Genomic DNA, 16,985 nt, shown 5'->3' on the forward strand with positions numbered 1-16,985 from the left:
TAGAATTGTTTCAGAATCGTTTGTTTATGTAGTCGGCACTTAATGTATATCGGCTGAATGGACGTCAGTGATTGGTTGAAATTACAGAAATACGACAACTTTAACATGGAATAAGTTAGGGATTTCTTTTTTTTTTTAAGAAGACTAAGAGAAAAAGATGTTTTATATGACACATTCTACCAGTGTTCCAAGTTTCAAAGTGTTTCGTTAATGAAAAATGTGGCCCCCGTTTCAAAAAAGATCCAATCATTTTCTGTCAGAAGATGGTAACAAAATATTTTACCTTATTGCAACGATGAAAACTGAATTCTGTTAACTTGTTGCAAAATTTAGAGTATCTTTTAGCTTCTTAGAACATAAATAATTATTTAAGGTACTTTTTGAACTTGAAAGAGAAAAGGGATGCATTTAGAACTATTTTGAAAATGTGGTAAGCATGAGAGGAGTTTACTGTTGTTTTTTCTTTTCAAATATTCAGATATTGGCAGTGTGTATAGATATTGTAATATGAATAAACATTGTAAACTGAAAGAACAATGATTCCATTTTCTGGAACTAAGAAATTTATACAGTTTGTTATGATACACGTTGATAGTTTATAGTGTCCCATTCAGATTTGTAAACGCGTATACTTCATTACAGCTTCTAAATTTCTCCTGCAAGTCCCTAATTTTACCATTTACATAGTCTGTCATTGAATTACTAATGCTGACATTCGCACCCGTTCATTAAGTTATAAATGCTATTGCACACATTTCATTGAATTATCATGCGTGCTTCATAGGGGTTTTTTTTTAGGGGGGGGGGGGTTAATGTCACAGCCTATCATATAGCTATTAACATCTTTGAAACGTGTCCCCCAGTTCGTTTGTGTAATGTCATGCATAGTTTGTGTATTGCAGGAAAATTCTGTCCAATTCTTCGTTGGCAGTGGGGAACAAGTTGAACTTGTCAACTGCGCAGCCCAACACGCCAAAATATGTGACTGCTGCTGTTTCTGCTGCTGCTTCTGCTGCTTCTGCTGCTGTATCTACTGCTGCTATTGCAGCGCACAATTCGTCAATTAATATTGAACCTACGGTCACTATAACTACTACTAAGACAACTAATTTTTCCACTACATCTGCTGCTACAACAAGCTTTCAAAGGCATTTCAGAAAGGTATAACATTTACCATAAGATTTTTTTTTATATATATACAAGTCGCCATATTTTTTGTAAACTCTCCTTGTAATATCACCTCGTTCGTCATCCTTGTGGCAATAATAAAAGTTCATCATCATCCTCATCATCATCCCCACCGCCACCTCTACCACTGCCTCCATTTAGGCAGCAGGTTAGCCGAATTTTAACGAATCGGACAAAGTATTTAGCGGCATTTCTTCTGGTACTTTACTTTCTGAGTTCAAATTCCACCGAGATTGACTTTACCTTTCATCTTTTCAGGGTCAACAAAATAAGCACTAGTTGAGCACAGTGGTCAATGTAATACCCCACTCCCAAAAATTTCTGGCCTTATGTCAAAATTTGAATCCATCATCATCATTCATCATCATATCACAATCCCGAAGCTGAGATGGTCGACACCGTTCTGAAGAAATACAAGGCGGTGACAGGAGCAAAAATCAATCCAGACAGCAGGCTTACAACTCGGCACCTGGAGAGGCAAGTACATGCTGTCGTATGGACGCTGGGCCGATGGACTTTGTTTTGCTACGACTTCATTATAAACCAGAGCTAGTCAAGAGATAACAAGTAAGATAGTCAGTCTTATCCAGAAATGGGCCAAGAAGAAGCTATTCCTGAAAAATTACCTCGTTTCCATTATAGTTTATCGTCTGTCCAGTGTGCTGTGCCCCAATTTCCACTTGACCAGATTGGAAAGCTCTTCAGCTCTTTCGTTCTGTTGGTCAAAGACGTCATCAACAGCAGACATCTCGTCATCATCATTGCGATAGTGGTTCCCAGTCAAGTGTTTTTCATGTTGTGGAACAGATTAAAACCAGATGGGATCAAATCAGGAGAATGAGAAGAGTGATCAACTGGTTCAAAGCCACAATCATACACAGCAGCCATTGAAACTAACGACTTGTCTGCTGGAGCACTTTCCTGAAGAAACACGACCCCTTTCATCGATTTTCCTGGGTGTTTTGTCTTGATAGCCTTTCGTAACTGCCTCGGCAAGTTGGCGTAGTACTCTCCATTGATGGTGTTGCCCTTTTCAAAGTTCTTTGGAGCAGGTGAGAAGGAGTGTTTCCACTGCATGGATTGTTGCTTTGACTCTGGTTCAAAGTGATGAACCCAACACTCATCCTGGGTTAGAAAACGTTCAAGGAAACCAGATGGATCTGCCACAAACAATGTCAGACTTTTACGTGGTGTGATCAGCCTGGTGTGCTTATGATCAGCTGTGAGCAGAAATCTTCACCAATATTAATTCATTGGGAAGAATATTCTCAACTCTCTCGCGGGATATGCTAATAGGATTGGTTATTTGGCTTATAGTCAAACGCTTGTCATCCATCACCATGTGACGAACACGATCAATGTTTTTCTCGGTGTTGATAGTTGCTAGGTGTTCAGAAGGGTCATGGTCAAGACTCACGATTCCCCTCTTAAATTCAGCTGCCCACTTTTACACAGTTGATAAAGCTGAAGCATCATCCCCTAACGTAGCAAGCATATCAGCATGAATATTGTTGGAGGCTTGACCCTTTTTCTGCAGGTACTTGATAACACCACGATGCCAAATTTTGTTCATTTTCAAGAGAAGTCGCTACTAATTACTTTTTTGAAGTCTTCTTTGAACAGTCAGAATTCAGTTTACCTGGAAATAATGCACTCATTATTAAGAAATGTTGAAATTAATGCATGCAAGATTTCACAGCTCCAGCATCACTTCTTCATAGTCAGCCTGTGAACTTTTCAGCCCACCTTCATACAGCAGCAGCACCAACGGCAGCATGCAGTCACAACAGCAACAATGGCAGCAACTGCAACAATAAAACAAGCAGCAGCGAAAGTAGTAGTAACAACCAAACAGCAGCAGCAGCGGCCACGACAACAACAATAACAGAACCAACAGAAACAGTGGCGTCAATAGCAACAAAAACAACTAAATGAACACAGTCCTCAAGAACCATCACATCCCCAACCGAAACAGTAACTGGAAGCCCACAAACATTAACAAAACAAAAAGATAATGGCTCCCTAACATATGCTACTCCTCGCTTAGAACCACTCAGATATGTCTTGTGAAGAAGGTAACGGAGCAAATAGCAACAGGTAACAAAAAAGAAAAAAGAGAAAAGTGAAAACTCATGCCAACGCAAAAAAGTGGGTTGCAAACACATGGAAGAAACACCAATGCAACCAACACCATCATCAGTATACTACCATCATTCATTTCAACCTCACACAGAGACAACCGTCATCACAAACGCCAGCAAAACCCTGTGGACATACAAACCAAGGACAACTGCTAAGAAGCATTATGAATTACAGTGCCGTAAATGCAAAAAGCATTGAGTTAATAAAACACATACATCAACATTACTCAGAATGATTTCATCTCACCAACAAATAGCTCGCCAACATCCAAATCGCTCAAAACATATACAACACCATGAAAAACAAATACCCCGATGGTGGTATACGAGACTTCGGAGGGATTATAATAATGGATTTTACAAAGCACTGATTGTGGAAACACCTACAACCAACCGGAGGGACGAAACACCTGTCCCTCTATAGGATTAAAGTAAGGGATTCTTTTTCACTTTCCTCCTTCTGTTAGACATGGCTTTGCTCAGAATAAGCAGCGTAAATGCTTGTGACCTAGGGTCAACTTGGAAGCATCTGCTCAATGGCGTCAGGTCACTAGATATAGATATAATGCTCATCAGGAAGATCAGAGCTTCCGATCCCCGAGATCCCTTGTTCATTTTCGGTTGCTACGGTAGTGGGGGGTACAACAGGATTTCTTCAGGCGTATGGAGGTTTTCCAAGAAACGTCCCGCTCTTTAGTAATAATGATATACTAGGATGCCATCTTGAATACATGTTTAGATTTTGTGGGGATAGCCTATAGGATACAGTAGCAGAAGTACTGCAAACCTGCTCAGTCATTTCCAAATTATTGACATGTACCGACTATATTTCCCAAATGTACAAATGCGGACATGGACAAGCCGCATCGGATCCTCCAGATCCCATCTAGATAGTGTATTCTGTGGCAAATAGATAAGGATAGCATAGGTTCTCCACATTTTAAAATGGCCGATTACACAGATCACATATTTGTGATCTGTGCGATCAGCCTAGATAGGCTTCGTAGGCAGGGACTTGATTACTGGAAGCTGAACGCGTCTTTCCCAGCACGCCAAGCTTACGGAAGCCAAATTAACGACTTAGTTAATCGGGCGCTGACGGAGGAAATCGTCAACAAGAAATGTGGCTCACCCCGTAAAAGGCGATTAGATTAGAATCAATAAAGTAATTAAGTCGTAGCGATAGGGTAAAATAGAATAGAAGAGTTAGTTTGGAGGCACTTAGGAAAGACATCGCGACCGTCGTGCTCACAGCGAGACTGATCTTCAACCAATTCTTCAGCATGAAGTGTGACGGTTACGTTGTCAGAACTAAGGTGCATGCGCTAAGACACGAAGAAACGAGAGCTGTTCGTTGAGCCCGACTAGCTGAGGATAGTATAGGTTCTCTACATTTTAAAATCGCCGGCTACACAGATCACATATTTGTGATCTGTGCGATCAGCCTAGACAGGCTTCGTAGGCAGGGACTCGATTATTGGAAGTTGAACGCGTCGTTCCCGGCACGCCAAGTTTACGGAAGCCGAATTAGCGACTTAGTTAATCGGGCGTTGACGGAGGCAATCGTCAACAAGAAATGTGGCTCGTCCCGTAAAAGGCGATTAGATTAGAATCAATAAAGTTTATTAAGTCGTAGCGATAGAGAAAAATAGAATAGAAGAGTTAGTTTGGAGGCACTTTGGTGGGCCGTAATAGACGTATATTACTCGACCCGAAGCAGGCATGTACAGCTTTTCAGTAGCACTTCGACTGACTGTTCGTGGTGAATGGTGGGACGGAACTTAGATTGGTTGCACTGCCTACCTCGACGGACTGCCGCGTCCCTCAGCAAGAGAGGTGAGGTGTTACGAAAAATCCATAACAGCCACGGAAATACGGGAATCGATAGTTGGAAAAACGGCGTGTTTGGCTGGTCTGCCCTACGTGTTTTACTTTTGAATGCCAGATTTGTTTCAAGACCTCTTGCTAAACACCTACTACAATTGACAGCAGATCAGGAAAATTCCAAGTTCCGTGAGTCGAAGAGCAGTGGCGTTGTTGAGAAAGGACCCAAGCAAGGGGGATCACAATGATAATCTTAACTGGTGATGCGCAAACATGCACATCCCGTACATATGTCTACGATAACCGCCAGCTCACGCAGGACACCACAGAGAGGGTTGGTAACGAGCCTGTTATGGGTGTGGTCCTGATCAAATTATATCAATCAAAACTGTTGATCGGGTCGACTACGAATACTTGGTGTCTCTTCTCACGGCATTCGGTTTCGGTCTCGTTTTCCGCAGTTGGGTCGCTGCAATGTACAGCGACATCTGCTTGGTGGTGAGGGTGATTGGCCACTTATTGAAAGCATTCAGTATCATGCGTTTGGTCCCCCAAATTTGTCCTTTCTCGTCACTTTACGTACTGACTCATGAATTACTACTCGTGAAACTAAAGACGTCGAGCAACATCCAGCGCGAACTAGGGTGTGGAAGAACCATGTCAGCACACATGGACGACATCATCACCTTTCTGTCGGACACCAAGTACATCGAGGCGAACGGCACTGCATTAAGGGTTAACGAGGCAGTGAGAGGAGCAAAAATTAACCAGGAAAATTCAGTGTGCCTGCTGCTCAGCACCTGGATAGGCAAGTCCATGCCGTCCAACAGCTTCGAAGAGCATTGGACAGATGATCAAATGGAGAATAACTGAGACGAGGTGACAATCAGAATGGCGAATCTCACCTAGAGATGAGCCGAGAGAAAGCTATCCCTAAAATGTCGGGCAGAAATGATCACTGAAGGATCAGGTAGATGTGGCAAACGCTTACATCTTCATTTTATATCATCACCTGACCATTGTGCGTCTCACTGGACTGGGTCGCCAGGTCTTCCACTTTCTGAGGAAGGGACACATTCACTAATCAGATGCTCCATTTTTTGTCAATATCCGTAGATGATAGTGTGTAGGCATGCGCTAAGACTGCTACATTTTCAGAGTTTCCTTGACGGTGAGTAAATATGATCACCGTTTGCCTAACTCGCTTTTCCACAGCTTGTATTTTGACAGGACTGGATCAAGCCTAGACCGAGGCAGAACACCTGGGATCTTGAATATTGTCAGGCGATTACAGCCTTCTGCCAATTGACCAATGCGGTTGTTGTAGGTTTCACTTAAGCATTCTATGGAAGATTAGTGACAGATAAGAGCGACGAGGTACTCAGTAAAATCTGGACGCCGACGAAAATATACCGGTCTGTTTCGGAAGACTTTTAGACCGTGACTCATGGATAATTTCCAGAAATCTATAGCCTGGCTGTGCTACTGAGGAAGTGGGATGCATTGCTGGTTCGAGACAAAATGACAGTGTCGTCAGCCGGCCTGTCCGAGATGCGTGCAAAGTGACGAAACTGTTCTGAACGCACCTATCCAGTGCCCGAGCATTGCTGACTTGTGAAGTTCTGTCGAACATCTGATTTCGCGTCTAGGATAGATCCGACTATCTACTAAGTTCACTGTGAAGATCGCCTTGCCGCTTTCCTTTGGCTGGGAAGGGCAGGCAATCTTGTCTGGCGGTCTTAATGAAGGAGTTTGTGTAGTGGACTGGATGAAAAAGGCTAAAGACAGGCACTTTCCTATTAGCAAAGCTCTCATCAATTTTTTCAAGTTTCACTTGAAAAGAAAAGAGTGAGTGAAGAGTGAGGTGCTATCTTTCAGCAAATTTGTTGAGAGGTGAATGAGAGTGGCAAGGTTGATCCGAGCTCATAGGCTTGCTCTGAACATGCGCCTGTGGAGTGAGGTAGGAGGTTAAGGAGAGAGTACTTGCCTTAGTGTGACTGGTTTTGTGAGAGTTTCCACGAACAGTCCTCGGAAGTCTCCATCTTTACACTCTTTTGGGAAATTATTTCTTGTTTGAAACTTTTTAGTTCTTTTCTGTTATTTTACTGTCTATACTTTTATGTAACCCCAAATTGCATTGTACCGTCCTGTACCGTCCTGTACCGTCCTGTACCGTCCTGTACCGTCCTCCATCTTTTCGTAAATCCTTAGTGGTTAATAAAGAAATCATCATCATCGTTGTCGTCGTCGTCGTCGCTGTTGTAAACTTTTTAATTAAGGAAAGTATTTTTACACTTAGAATGCATAGATTTGTATTGGAACGATACTCGTATTAAATTGTACAATGTGTGTGTGTGTGGAGAGAGAGAGAGAGAGAGAGAGAGAGAGAGAGAGAGAGAGAGAAGAGGAGACGGAGAGGAAGTAGAGGAGGTATTAATCTACATTAACAGCTGTTCCCCTTAAGGATCGTATGAAAAAAAAGACGTCATTATTCTCTGGCCTTGTTTTCATCAAAGTATATTGCTGGGATAGGGACAGTCAGGAAATATGCTTGTCCCTACATAAAGTTATAGACAATTAGCAGGGTCCGGTATTTGTGGCTCACTTGAAGACTTCAGTTCCACAAGGATCTAATTACTGTTTTATTTTCATTCTGATATGTCTGCGTACTAGTATATCTACTAAACAACACAAAATAAAATATTAGGTCATTAAAAAATTAACACATAAAGATACATACGCACATACATACGTGCATACATACACATATATATGTGCGCGCACACACACACAAGGTGAGACACACATAAGAAAGAAGGAAACAAAGGACCACTGATGAGGTCACAGAAGTGTGACGAAAGAACTCTGGCCGAAATAAGATTAAGATTAATGTAATATAAAGCTGAAGCAAATTAACACCAAATATACAGTGCGTGTGTTTTAATTGGCTAAACTGGCAATATGACCATCCCCAAGTAAAACAATATATATATATATATATATATATATATATATATATATATATATATATATACATCCACAAACACACATATACTTAAATACGTATGTATGTATGTATGTATGTATGTGATCTCTTTTTCTTTTTAATTTTAAGGTAAATTTTAACGGGCCACCTACTTGGTAGCAAGGCTGTGAAGGAAAGTATCTTGTTTTAACTATCATCCTTTAAATCTTAAGAAGTTCTTACAGATTTTTAAAGTTCCGGGTATCGTGATCATTTGTAGCGTACGGATTAAGGATTTCGATCCTCTCCCCAAGATGCCAAGTTCAGCCCAGTGTTACGGGTAACATGTAACCCAGTACAGCATGGTCGGGCCCTTGGTGACTACACCGTTAACCCACCAAGCCTGCTTGGTAAGATGGTTTTCGTCGGACGATAAACAAGGCCTGTCGAAGGGTGAATGAACTCAGTAGTCCACAGCCATCCAACTGCTGGGAGTGGAAGACCACTACTCTAGTCTTTGATTACGCATTTTTCTAAGAAAAGGGAAAATGTATCACCTACGACTTCCTTTGCATCCAATGCTGTAGACTAGTTCTTTAGAGGTTAATGTATCTGTTGTTTAGAGAAAGGTATGCGTCCTTTCAAAGATTTGGACACAGGCATTGCTTGATTATTGCCATCTCTATTATGTTTTACATACTTTGGCTATCCGTAATCGCAAAATGGTAAAACACTCGATAAAAAAGTTCATGAGGGAATGAGACATGTGTCAGCTTGGCCTGAAATCCTTGTTTACTGTGCCTCACCATAGCCACAGTCTAATTATACTCACCCGTAAAAGAATAAACCAATGACAGAAACCTTTAAAATTATACAACAGACGGACAGATGTTCCAACACCATTTCCAACTCTTTACCTCTTGTCCAATCAACATGTTACAAAGTAATTACAAAGTATTAAATCATAGTTTTGTATTTTTCAGAAACCGACGGCGATCCATTACCGACCTTCAAAATGGGCGTATTTAGTGAGACGAATTGGGCCGAAGGAAGATCTAAACTAGAAGTGTACTGACCCACACTCAATATTTCTGATATGACTTTTGACTTCATCTACTATACATTCTTCAGTAACCGTATATAAATAATGGACTATATACCGTCATATATCATATATATTCGTATATTATATTCATATCAATATTTATACATATAGCGACATTTTGCCAGTAGAGAAATTTCAGTATTTATACATACATAATGGCATCTGCGTAGAGAAAGAAGCAAAATCTTGACCACCCAAGATTACATTACATTGTAATTTCGTTTCTTATTTGAACCAATCCTGCTGTTAAATCAACTGAAAATATCATCCATATATATATATATATATATATATATATATATATATACATACATACATATACACTCATGCTTTGGATTCTACCTTCCTGCTGGCTTCACCAAACCTATACATACATACATACATACATACATGCATGCATAGATATATAGATAGATAGATACATACATACATACATACATACATACATACATATATGTATATATATATATATATATATATATATATATATATATATATATATATATATGTATACACACACACACACACATATACATATATATTGAAGTTAGATAAGGCCAGTTTATGGGATTGCTTTAGGTTTCACGTCTATGGACGATTTAGCTTTATGGCCTATCATGAGATTCCAAAACCTGTTGGCTTGAGGACTTAAGGACTCTCTAAGGAGTGGCCTCTCTAAAATATGGAGAAGAAAAGGACCCTGCTACTCAACGTCAACAAAGTGAAATGTCTCCCTTTGGCTATCGATGGCCGCTTACCCAGCCGTCCTATGGGTTCCAATAGACTAGCAGGAATTTCCTGAAATAAAAGCAAGGTCCGAAGACCTCCGTTCTGAAGTTAAGGATGTTCCCTGGGTCGAGGGAGACCTTTAATATCCTCGCCGTTCCGCTATGCATAATTTACAGCGCTTGGTCCCATTTATGTAGGGGCCTGGATTTTCTAGGATGTTTGTGTGTGTGTGTGTGTGTGTGTGTGTGTGCGTGCGTTCGTGTGTGTATATTTGTACGTATGTGTGTGTGTACATATATGTGTGTGTGTACATATATGTATATTTATGTACTTATATGCTCACACACACATAAACACACGCATACGCACGCGCGCACATTATCCTAGTACTCATTAGTAAAGAGAGACACAAAAAAGAAAGAAGAAAGCCAAGGACTGCTGATGAGGTCACAGAAGTGTGACGAAAGAACTCTGGCCGAAATACAATTAACATAAAAGAAAGCTGCTGAAGCAAGTGAACACCAAATATATAGTGCGTGTGTTTTTATTGGCTAAACTGGCAACATGACCATCCCCAAATACAACAATATCTGTTTCAACACACGAATTCACATCAAGAATCTTGCAAAACGAATATATAAACGTATATAAACGTATATATATATATAATTAATATAAACAGTAGTTTGCAATGTTTCACCAAAAAAGAGAAGTACAAATGCCAATAAATGTGACTAGGGTATTGGGAAACACCTACATTGTAAGAACTGAGAGCTAAATCGCTCTCTCTCTCTATATATATATATAAAATACACACACATAGACATGGTCAAATAAATGTGTCCACGTGATTGACGCTGTATGAAATAATTGAAAATTTTTAGCAATAAATTATCATTTAATTAGTTACTATGATGTGTTATTTATTTGATAATCCGGCGTTATTTTCATTGCTGTATTTCAACCAATAACTTGTGGATATGCTGTGGAATTAGGCCCCTGCAATCTTCTGTTTTACTCTTTTCCTTTTAGCCTGGAGCAAGAGACTCTATTTATGGCCTTCGCGGGCCTTCTGATGTTCTGAGAAGGAAGGGACCTAATGGGTAGTGCAATTCTTGGTGGTGCTGGTGGGCTGGGAACATTATGGTGACGAGATGAGAAGGAACAAGTTTATCAGATGTGCCTGAATTGCAGTAACTCGAGAGTAGCTAGCTGCGAGGAGTGGAGGTCATTATAGCAGTGAGAGAAAAGAGAGGAAGAGGTTCGAGTGACTGTGGTAGCAACTTCATGCCAATTCGCCGAATGGCCTTTCTTTGGATATGGCTTTTCTAGGACGTCTGCACACATAGCAGCAGCTCCAGCCAAGATGTGGCGGCAATTATTCGTATGGTTTTCAACTGAGCTTTGAAAGGTATTAATAGTTGCTAGTAGCTGAAATATTTTCTGAATTTGAAGATGAAAATCAATCTGCGTGAATGTACATACCATGCAACTCGTTGGGAAGTAAAAACGTTTAACAAAATACACTTTTACATTTTCCTTACGAACAGCTATTTCTTCATTAAGACACACTACCATCACTGCAAAACTAATTTCTGTTCACATAAACGGTTCTTTCCTTTTAATTTACAACCATCTATAAAAATTAATTATTTAAATATCTATGAAAAGTGATCACTATTAAATTAATACTCGTGTTAACGTTCCTATATCCCATATAAGGTTAGAGTCTATGTGGTTTCTCTAAAAATATACCGAAACACTTGCAATAATTAAAAGTAATGTGGACAACAGGAATTTCTGCGTTGTAATTACCTGGTTCCGTGTCCATTCCCACTGCGTAACTCTTTTGACATGCATTCTCTCCCAGAGTTTCGGATCGACTAATATATGTTAGTAATTTGGTAAATGGAAACTGTATAAAAGCCCGTTGGCGGGGCACTGTTCCTACTCTTGAGTGATAGACTTAACTCACTGCCTGCTTTAATACCACCACCACCACCGGGATGTCTTTACCGGAATACACTCTCTCACAAACGTTCGGCTGAGGTCAACGCTCTGAGACTAGATTCCGCCTCTCTTCGGACGATACTTCAGACAGAAATAAGCAGAAGCTTATATCTCCTCTCGGTGAAGTATTGCTTGATCTTTGTAAGTTGCCGAATTTCACAGATAATGACATTTATAATTACCTCGTGCTACGAATGAAAGCAAAGCAACAGTTAAGGAGTGGCATATTTTACCACGACAGATACGTACACAGCATCGAATACCACGATGTGAGTGAAAGCTGCTCTCATTGTATTGTCCGGTGTCTGGTAATCCCTTCAATACCGACATCAAACCAAAAAAAGAATCCTGACCACAGAGTGTGGGTAATTATGTCAAAGGTCACTGGCAATGTGCATTCAGCTGATTGCAACTGTTAAAGCAAGTCACTGAGCATGCGTACATGTCATACGGGAGAGTTCCAATCAGGGGTGGATAACAACCTTATAGGAACCCCCTATATACTGTGATCCTGATTGGGAGGTGCAGGCCTCCCTGCTAGGGGTGGTGGGCTGCCGCTAGTCTGCCTTCTAGTTGTCCCGCGTTGTCTATTTATAGTTCGACCCGTCTTTATCAACAGTCTTAGGGATGTAGTGCTATGGAGTTCCCAACTAGACAGATAGTTATTCACTGGATCGTTCTATGTGTTATGTGGGGGGTTTCCTTATGTTTTATATGGGAGGGTCTTTGATAGGTGATATTTTTGGTTATCGTGTTTTGATTGGTCGGTTCTGTGGTTTGTACGGTCGGGTCCTGTTTAGGATTCGGTGAACGTTATCGGGCCCGGTTGACAACGCCTGGTATGTTATGGCTCGTGTTGGTGGTGATTTAGAGACCTGGTGTGATGTGAAAACTTGCTACTATGGGGCGGGTAGCCACTCCACTAGGGTGACTGATAGTTATGACCCGCTCGACTCGGGGAGGCCCGGTGCGTTATGACCTGCCTTTCGAAGCAGGTGGATGCACCACCGGGATCTGCCTTGACGCCTGCACGGCGTCCGGTGCGGTAAACCTCGCTGTTTCGGGTTCGTAGATGCACTATCGGACTTGGCTAAAATCTACTGCTAGCATTGAGTGGATGCACTGCCAGGCAGGTACCTTCTGTGGCCTGCATTTCGGTGTCTAGTTGGTTGGTCGGAGGGTATTCTAGTCGGCTGCGGTGGTGGTAGTCTGTCTCTCCTGTAGGGTTTAGCTTTGTGCCTCCCGTAAGTCTAACTTAATCGTTTTGGCCATGTACTCATGAAAATTGCCGCCTCGTTAAATTTCTCATGTCATATGAAGTTACTTAATTTTAATTTTTTTATTTTACCGACATAAACAGTATTTGCAATTCTAAGTATGGACATGTCACATCAAAGTGAAGTTGATGATTTAAATAACAATTTCGAATAGAAAAGAGCAGTTCTAAAGTGAGCACAACACAAACAGAGTTATCTAATAGAAAATATAACACCATGATATCATTTGACTTTTCTAAAACGTTACAGGTTGCACTGTGCATCAAAATCCGTTCATAAATTAATATTGGAAACTGCACAATGCAGCATAGATTTTATCGAAGCATAATTCAAGGGAAATAACTCTTTTCATTAGTAATTTTGGGATTGAAATATAGTAGGGAGGGTGACGCATGGACTGACAGACAGACAGACAGACAGACAGACAGACAGACAGACAGACAGACAGACAGACAGGCAGACAGACAGGCAGACAGATAGATAGATAGATAGATAGATAGATAGATAGATAGATAGACAGGAAAAATAAAACTCAAAACATGAGTACATATGTTTTTTTATATTAATAATCGACAGAAATTAGAATGACTCAAAGCCGAAGGTTTCGTGCAGTTTTCTTTTCTTGTTTTTTGTTTTATTGGAATGAAGTAAGAATAAGTACTACATGCCATAAACAATACAAATCATTTCATTCATAATTAGCAGCATAAACGTGAATTTTAAATTCTTAAACGCAATATACCATTCAAGAGGGAGAAAAACTGAAGATATTTCGGCGGAGTTTCGCAATAGCTCGCCTAGATAAGTTGAAGTTTCTCCGTTTTCGCCCAGATTTTTCAAATCTTTTTTCTTTTTCTTTTTTCACCACTCCCAAGTGACGAGAGGAAGCCGTTCATAACTGTTTTTTAATCCATACTGTTCTTCTCACCACTCCACATCTTCATAAAAGAAATCATTAAAAATCTAATTTTTTTTCGCCACCCCCCACCTCCTATTATTATATTCCATATTCTGAAATATATGTGATACACATTTTTAGAATAAAAAATGTTTAAATCCATATATTTTGTTTTAAATGTGAATTCCAAAAGTTTCAGAATGCAGAATATAAAATGAGTAAAAATAACAAAACAAAAAAAATATATATTGGTGGGGAGGCATTTAAAACTTGGATTTAATCTTATTTTCTTTCTTTTTTTTTTCCTCTAACTTTCCTCTAAAACTTTAAATGACATGCGTTTCAGACTATGAAATATAATAATAAGACGGGTAAAGGGAATTTTTTTTAATGGTGATTTCTTTCCTAAAGGTACGGGGCAAAGTGGAAAGCAGTTTAAAAAGCTATGGTTTTTTATTTTTTATTTTTTATCTAAAGGGCTCCACTGCCACCATCACCACCAATCATTTTGAAATGCATGATGCAAAAAAAAATTGAAAAATCCCGACGAAAACGCAGAAAATCCAACTGATGTGGGTGAGTTATTCCGAAACTCTGCCAACATTTTCTTGTGTCATTTCAGACAGAAGCTGTTTAAAGTTTTGTTTAATTGAAATGTACTCAAAATAGTTATTCACGCTTTGAAGGGATGTGCGCTCACAAATACTGTATTTTTCATAGATTTTATATATTGGAGTACATTACGTTAGAGTTACCTCCCTTAACATCCCCTTCCTGGCACATAAATCAATTTTGAAAGGGAATGTTTTAAATATTCTTTTACTCTTTTACTTGTTTCAGTCATTTGACTGCGGCCATGCTGGAGCACCGCCTTTAGTCGAGCAAATCGACCCCAGGACTTATTCTTTGGAAGCCTAGTACTTATTCTATCGTTCTCTTTTGCCGAACCGCTAAGTTACGGGGACGTAAACATACCACCATCGGTTGTCAAGTGATGTTGGGGGGATAAACACAGACACACAAACATATATACACACATACATATATATATATATTTATATATATATATATATATATATATATATATATATATATATATATATATATACATATATACAACGGGCTTCTTTCAGTTTCCGTCTACTAAATCCACTCACAAGGCTTTGGTCGGCCAGAGGCTATAGTTGAAGACACTTGCCCAAGGTGCGACGCAGTGGGAATGAACCCAGAACCGTGTGGCTGGTAAGCAAGCTACTTACCAGGCAGCCACTCCTGCGCCTATATAGTAATTTTTAAAAAATTGTTTACATAAAAGTCTAAACAACCTTAATTGTAAAATTTCATAAAATCATTACTTTTAAAGTAAGTGGCTTAAAAAAAAAAACAGCCGATATTAAAGATATTTTTCTCACTCGATAAGAGGCAAACAACCTCGTTCTCACAAGAGGTGACTTCCATTGAATATGTTGGGCAACATCAGTGCGATTACTCAGATGTACAGAGGCTGCAGACAATGAATGAAGGGAGATTAAAGCTCTTGAAATTCCGAGATACAAATGACCTAACCATTTAAACACAGATTTTCATAAAATCAGCTGATTACTTACCATTCAAATGTTAAGCCAGAAAGATTTTACCAGGAAATAAATGTTTGTGAATACTATGTGTTCCCCCTGTAAAGATTACAGCATTCAATACAGATAGTGATTAATGACCTCAGAATAAGAGTTGGGTAGACTTATAGACCCGAGACAAACTTGGGTAGAAAGATATGGAAGCTGAAACTACAGACATCAAATTGATAGATTATGTCATAAAATAGCAGTTATGGAATAGTAACCAGACAGAGAGTTGACTAAGATATACAGCCTGAATCTGTGCAGCATAACCACTGATGTCCTTTTTTTAATGACACAACTGGTAGCTAAGAGTAATCCATTATACACAACATTCGTTGGCCTAGAGAAAGTCATTGATCGAATACTATACTCAATACTCTCGCGGCCGTTAAGAAAAGAGTAATTAGATGAATGTATAAAAACTAACACTTCTTTTTTCCGAGCTGAGATTCGAAACTGAATCTAAAGATTCTCGCTCGTCTGATCCACCACTGACCAAACAGACGCGAAAGAAATTTCTTTGTCCTGTCAAAAAGTGATGGACGGATTTCTCTTCGACCTCCGACTTGAACTGTGTTATATAATGTTCAAGTGGACAGGAGGCGACCTACATAGGTAGAAATTACTCCTGTGGTATGTCTGTCTTTCTCGTTGGGATGACTAATGATAAAGAGTCAGACATACGACAGACGGGGCAAACAGCCATCAACAGGCAAACGGTCAAGAAACGGCAGACAGCCAGCAAGTGGCAAACTGACGACAGCCAGCAGTTAACTTGTGCCGATCAAGCAGCCAACACAACCACATATTCAGCATTAATGACCCAACTCGCAGAACATACAGACACGACCGAATGACCAACGCACACACAGACTCAAAATATACCCGGTTCTACCTCATCACATCGACACAGTATTTCTCCTGTTCCTTTTTCTTTTTTTACTTCTCCAACTCGAAGCAAGTCGATTTGGTAGACGAAGCCCGAGTGCCACTCGTAATTCGCAGGAAGCTTGTTGGTACCACCAAAAGTTTGGAACACGGGCGCAGAAATGCACGAATCCATGCTCGTCTTCAGCATCCCCGTTCGGGAAACGACACAGCCAGGAATTGAATGAGACAGAAGTTCTTGGCTCTCGCCCACAAAGTTGCCTGTTTTTCGATCGCGATTGTGTAACAGGCACGCGTTTCCTTGTTGACACCGGCGCGGAAGTCAGCATAATCCTTGTTTC

The 16,985-nt window shown here is 40.0% G+C and overlaps 1 protein-coding gene across 1 annotated transcript in view; it reads left to right on the plus strand.

The window, feature by feature from the left end:
- LOC149137199 (uncharacterized) overlaps positions 1-10,843 on the plus strand; it is an 18,820-nt gene extending 7,977 nt beyond the window's left edge. The window contains exons 4-5 of the mRNA XM_089339754.1: positions 903-1,161; positions 9,102-10,843. Coding sequence (XP_089195880.1) covers positions 903-1,161; positions 9,102-9,182 — 340 coding nt within the window. The 3' untranslated portion in view covers positions 9,183-10,843. The remainder of the gene's footprint in view (positions 1-902; positions 1,162-9,101) is intronic.
- The last annotated feature ends 6,142 nt before the right edge of the window (positions 10,844-16,985 follow it).

Source organism: Octopus bimaculoides, chromosome 2, assembly GCF_046866305.1.
Source record: "Octopus bimaculoides isolate indiv1 chromosome 2, ASM4686630v1, whole genome shotgun sequence".
Taxonomy (NCBI): Eukaryota; Metazoa; Mollusca; class Cephalopoda; order Octopoda; family Octopodidae; genus Octopus; species Octopus bimaculoides.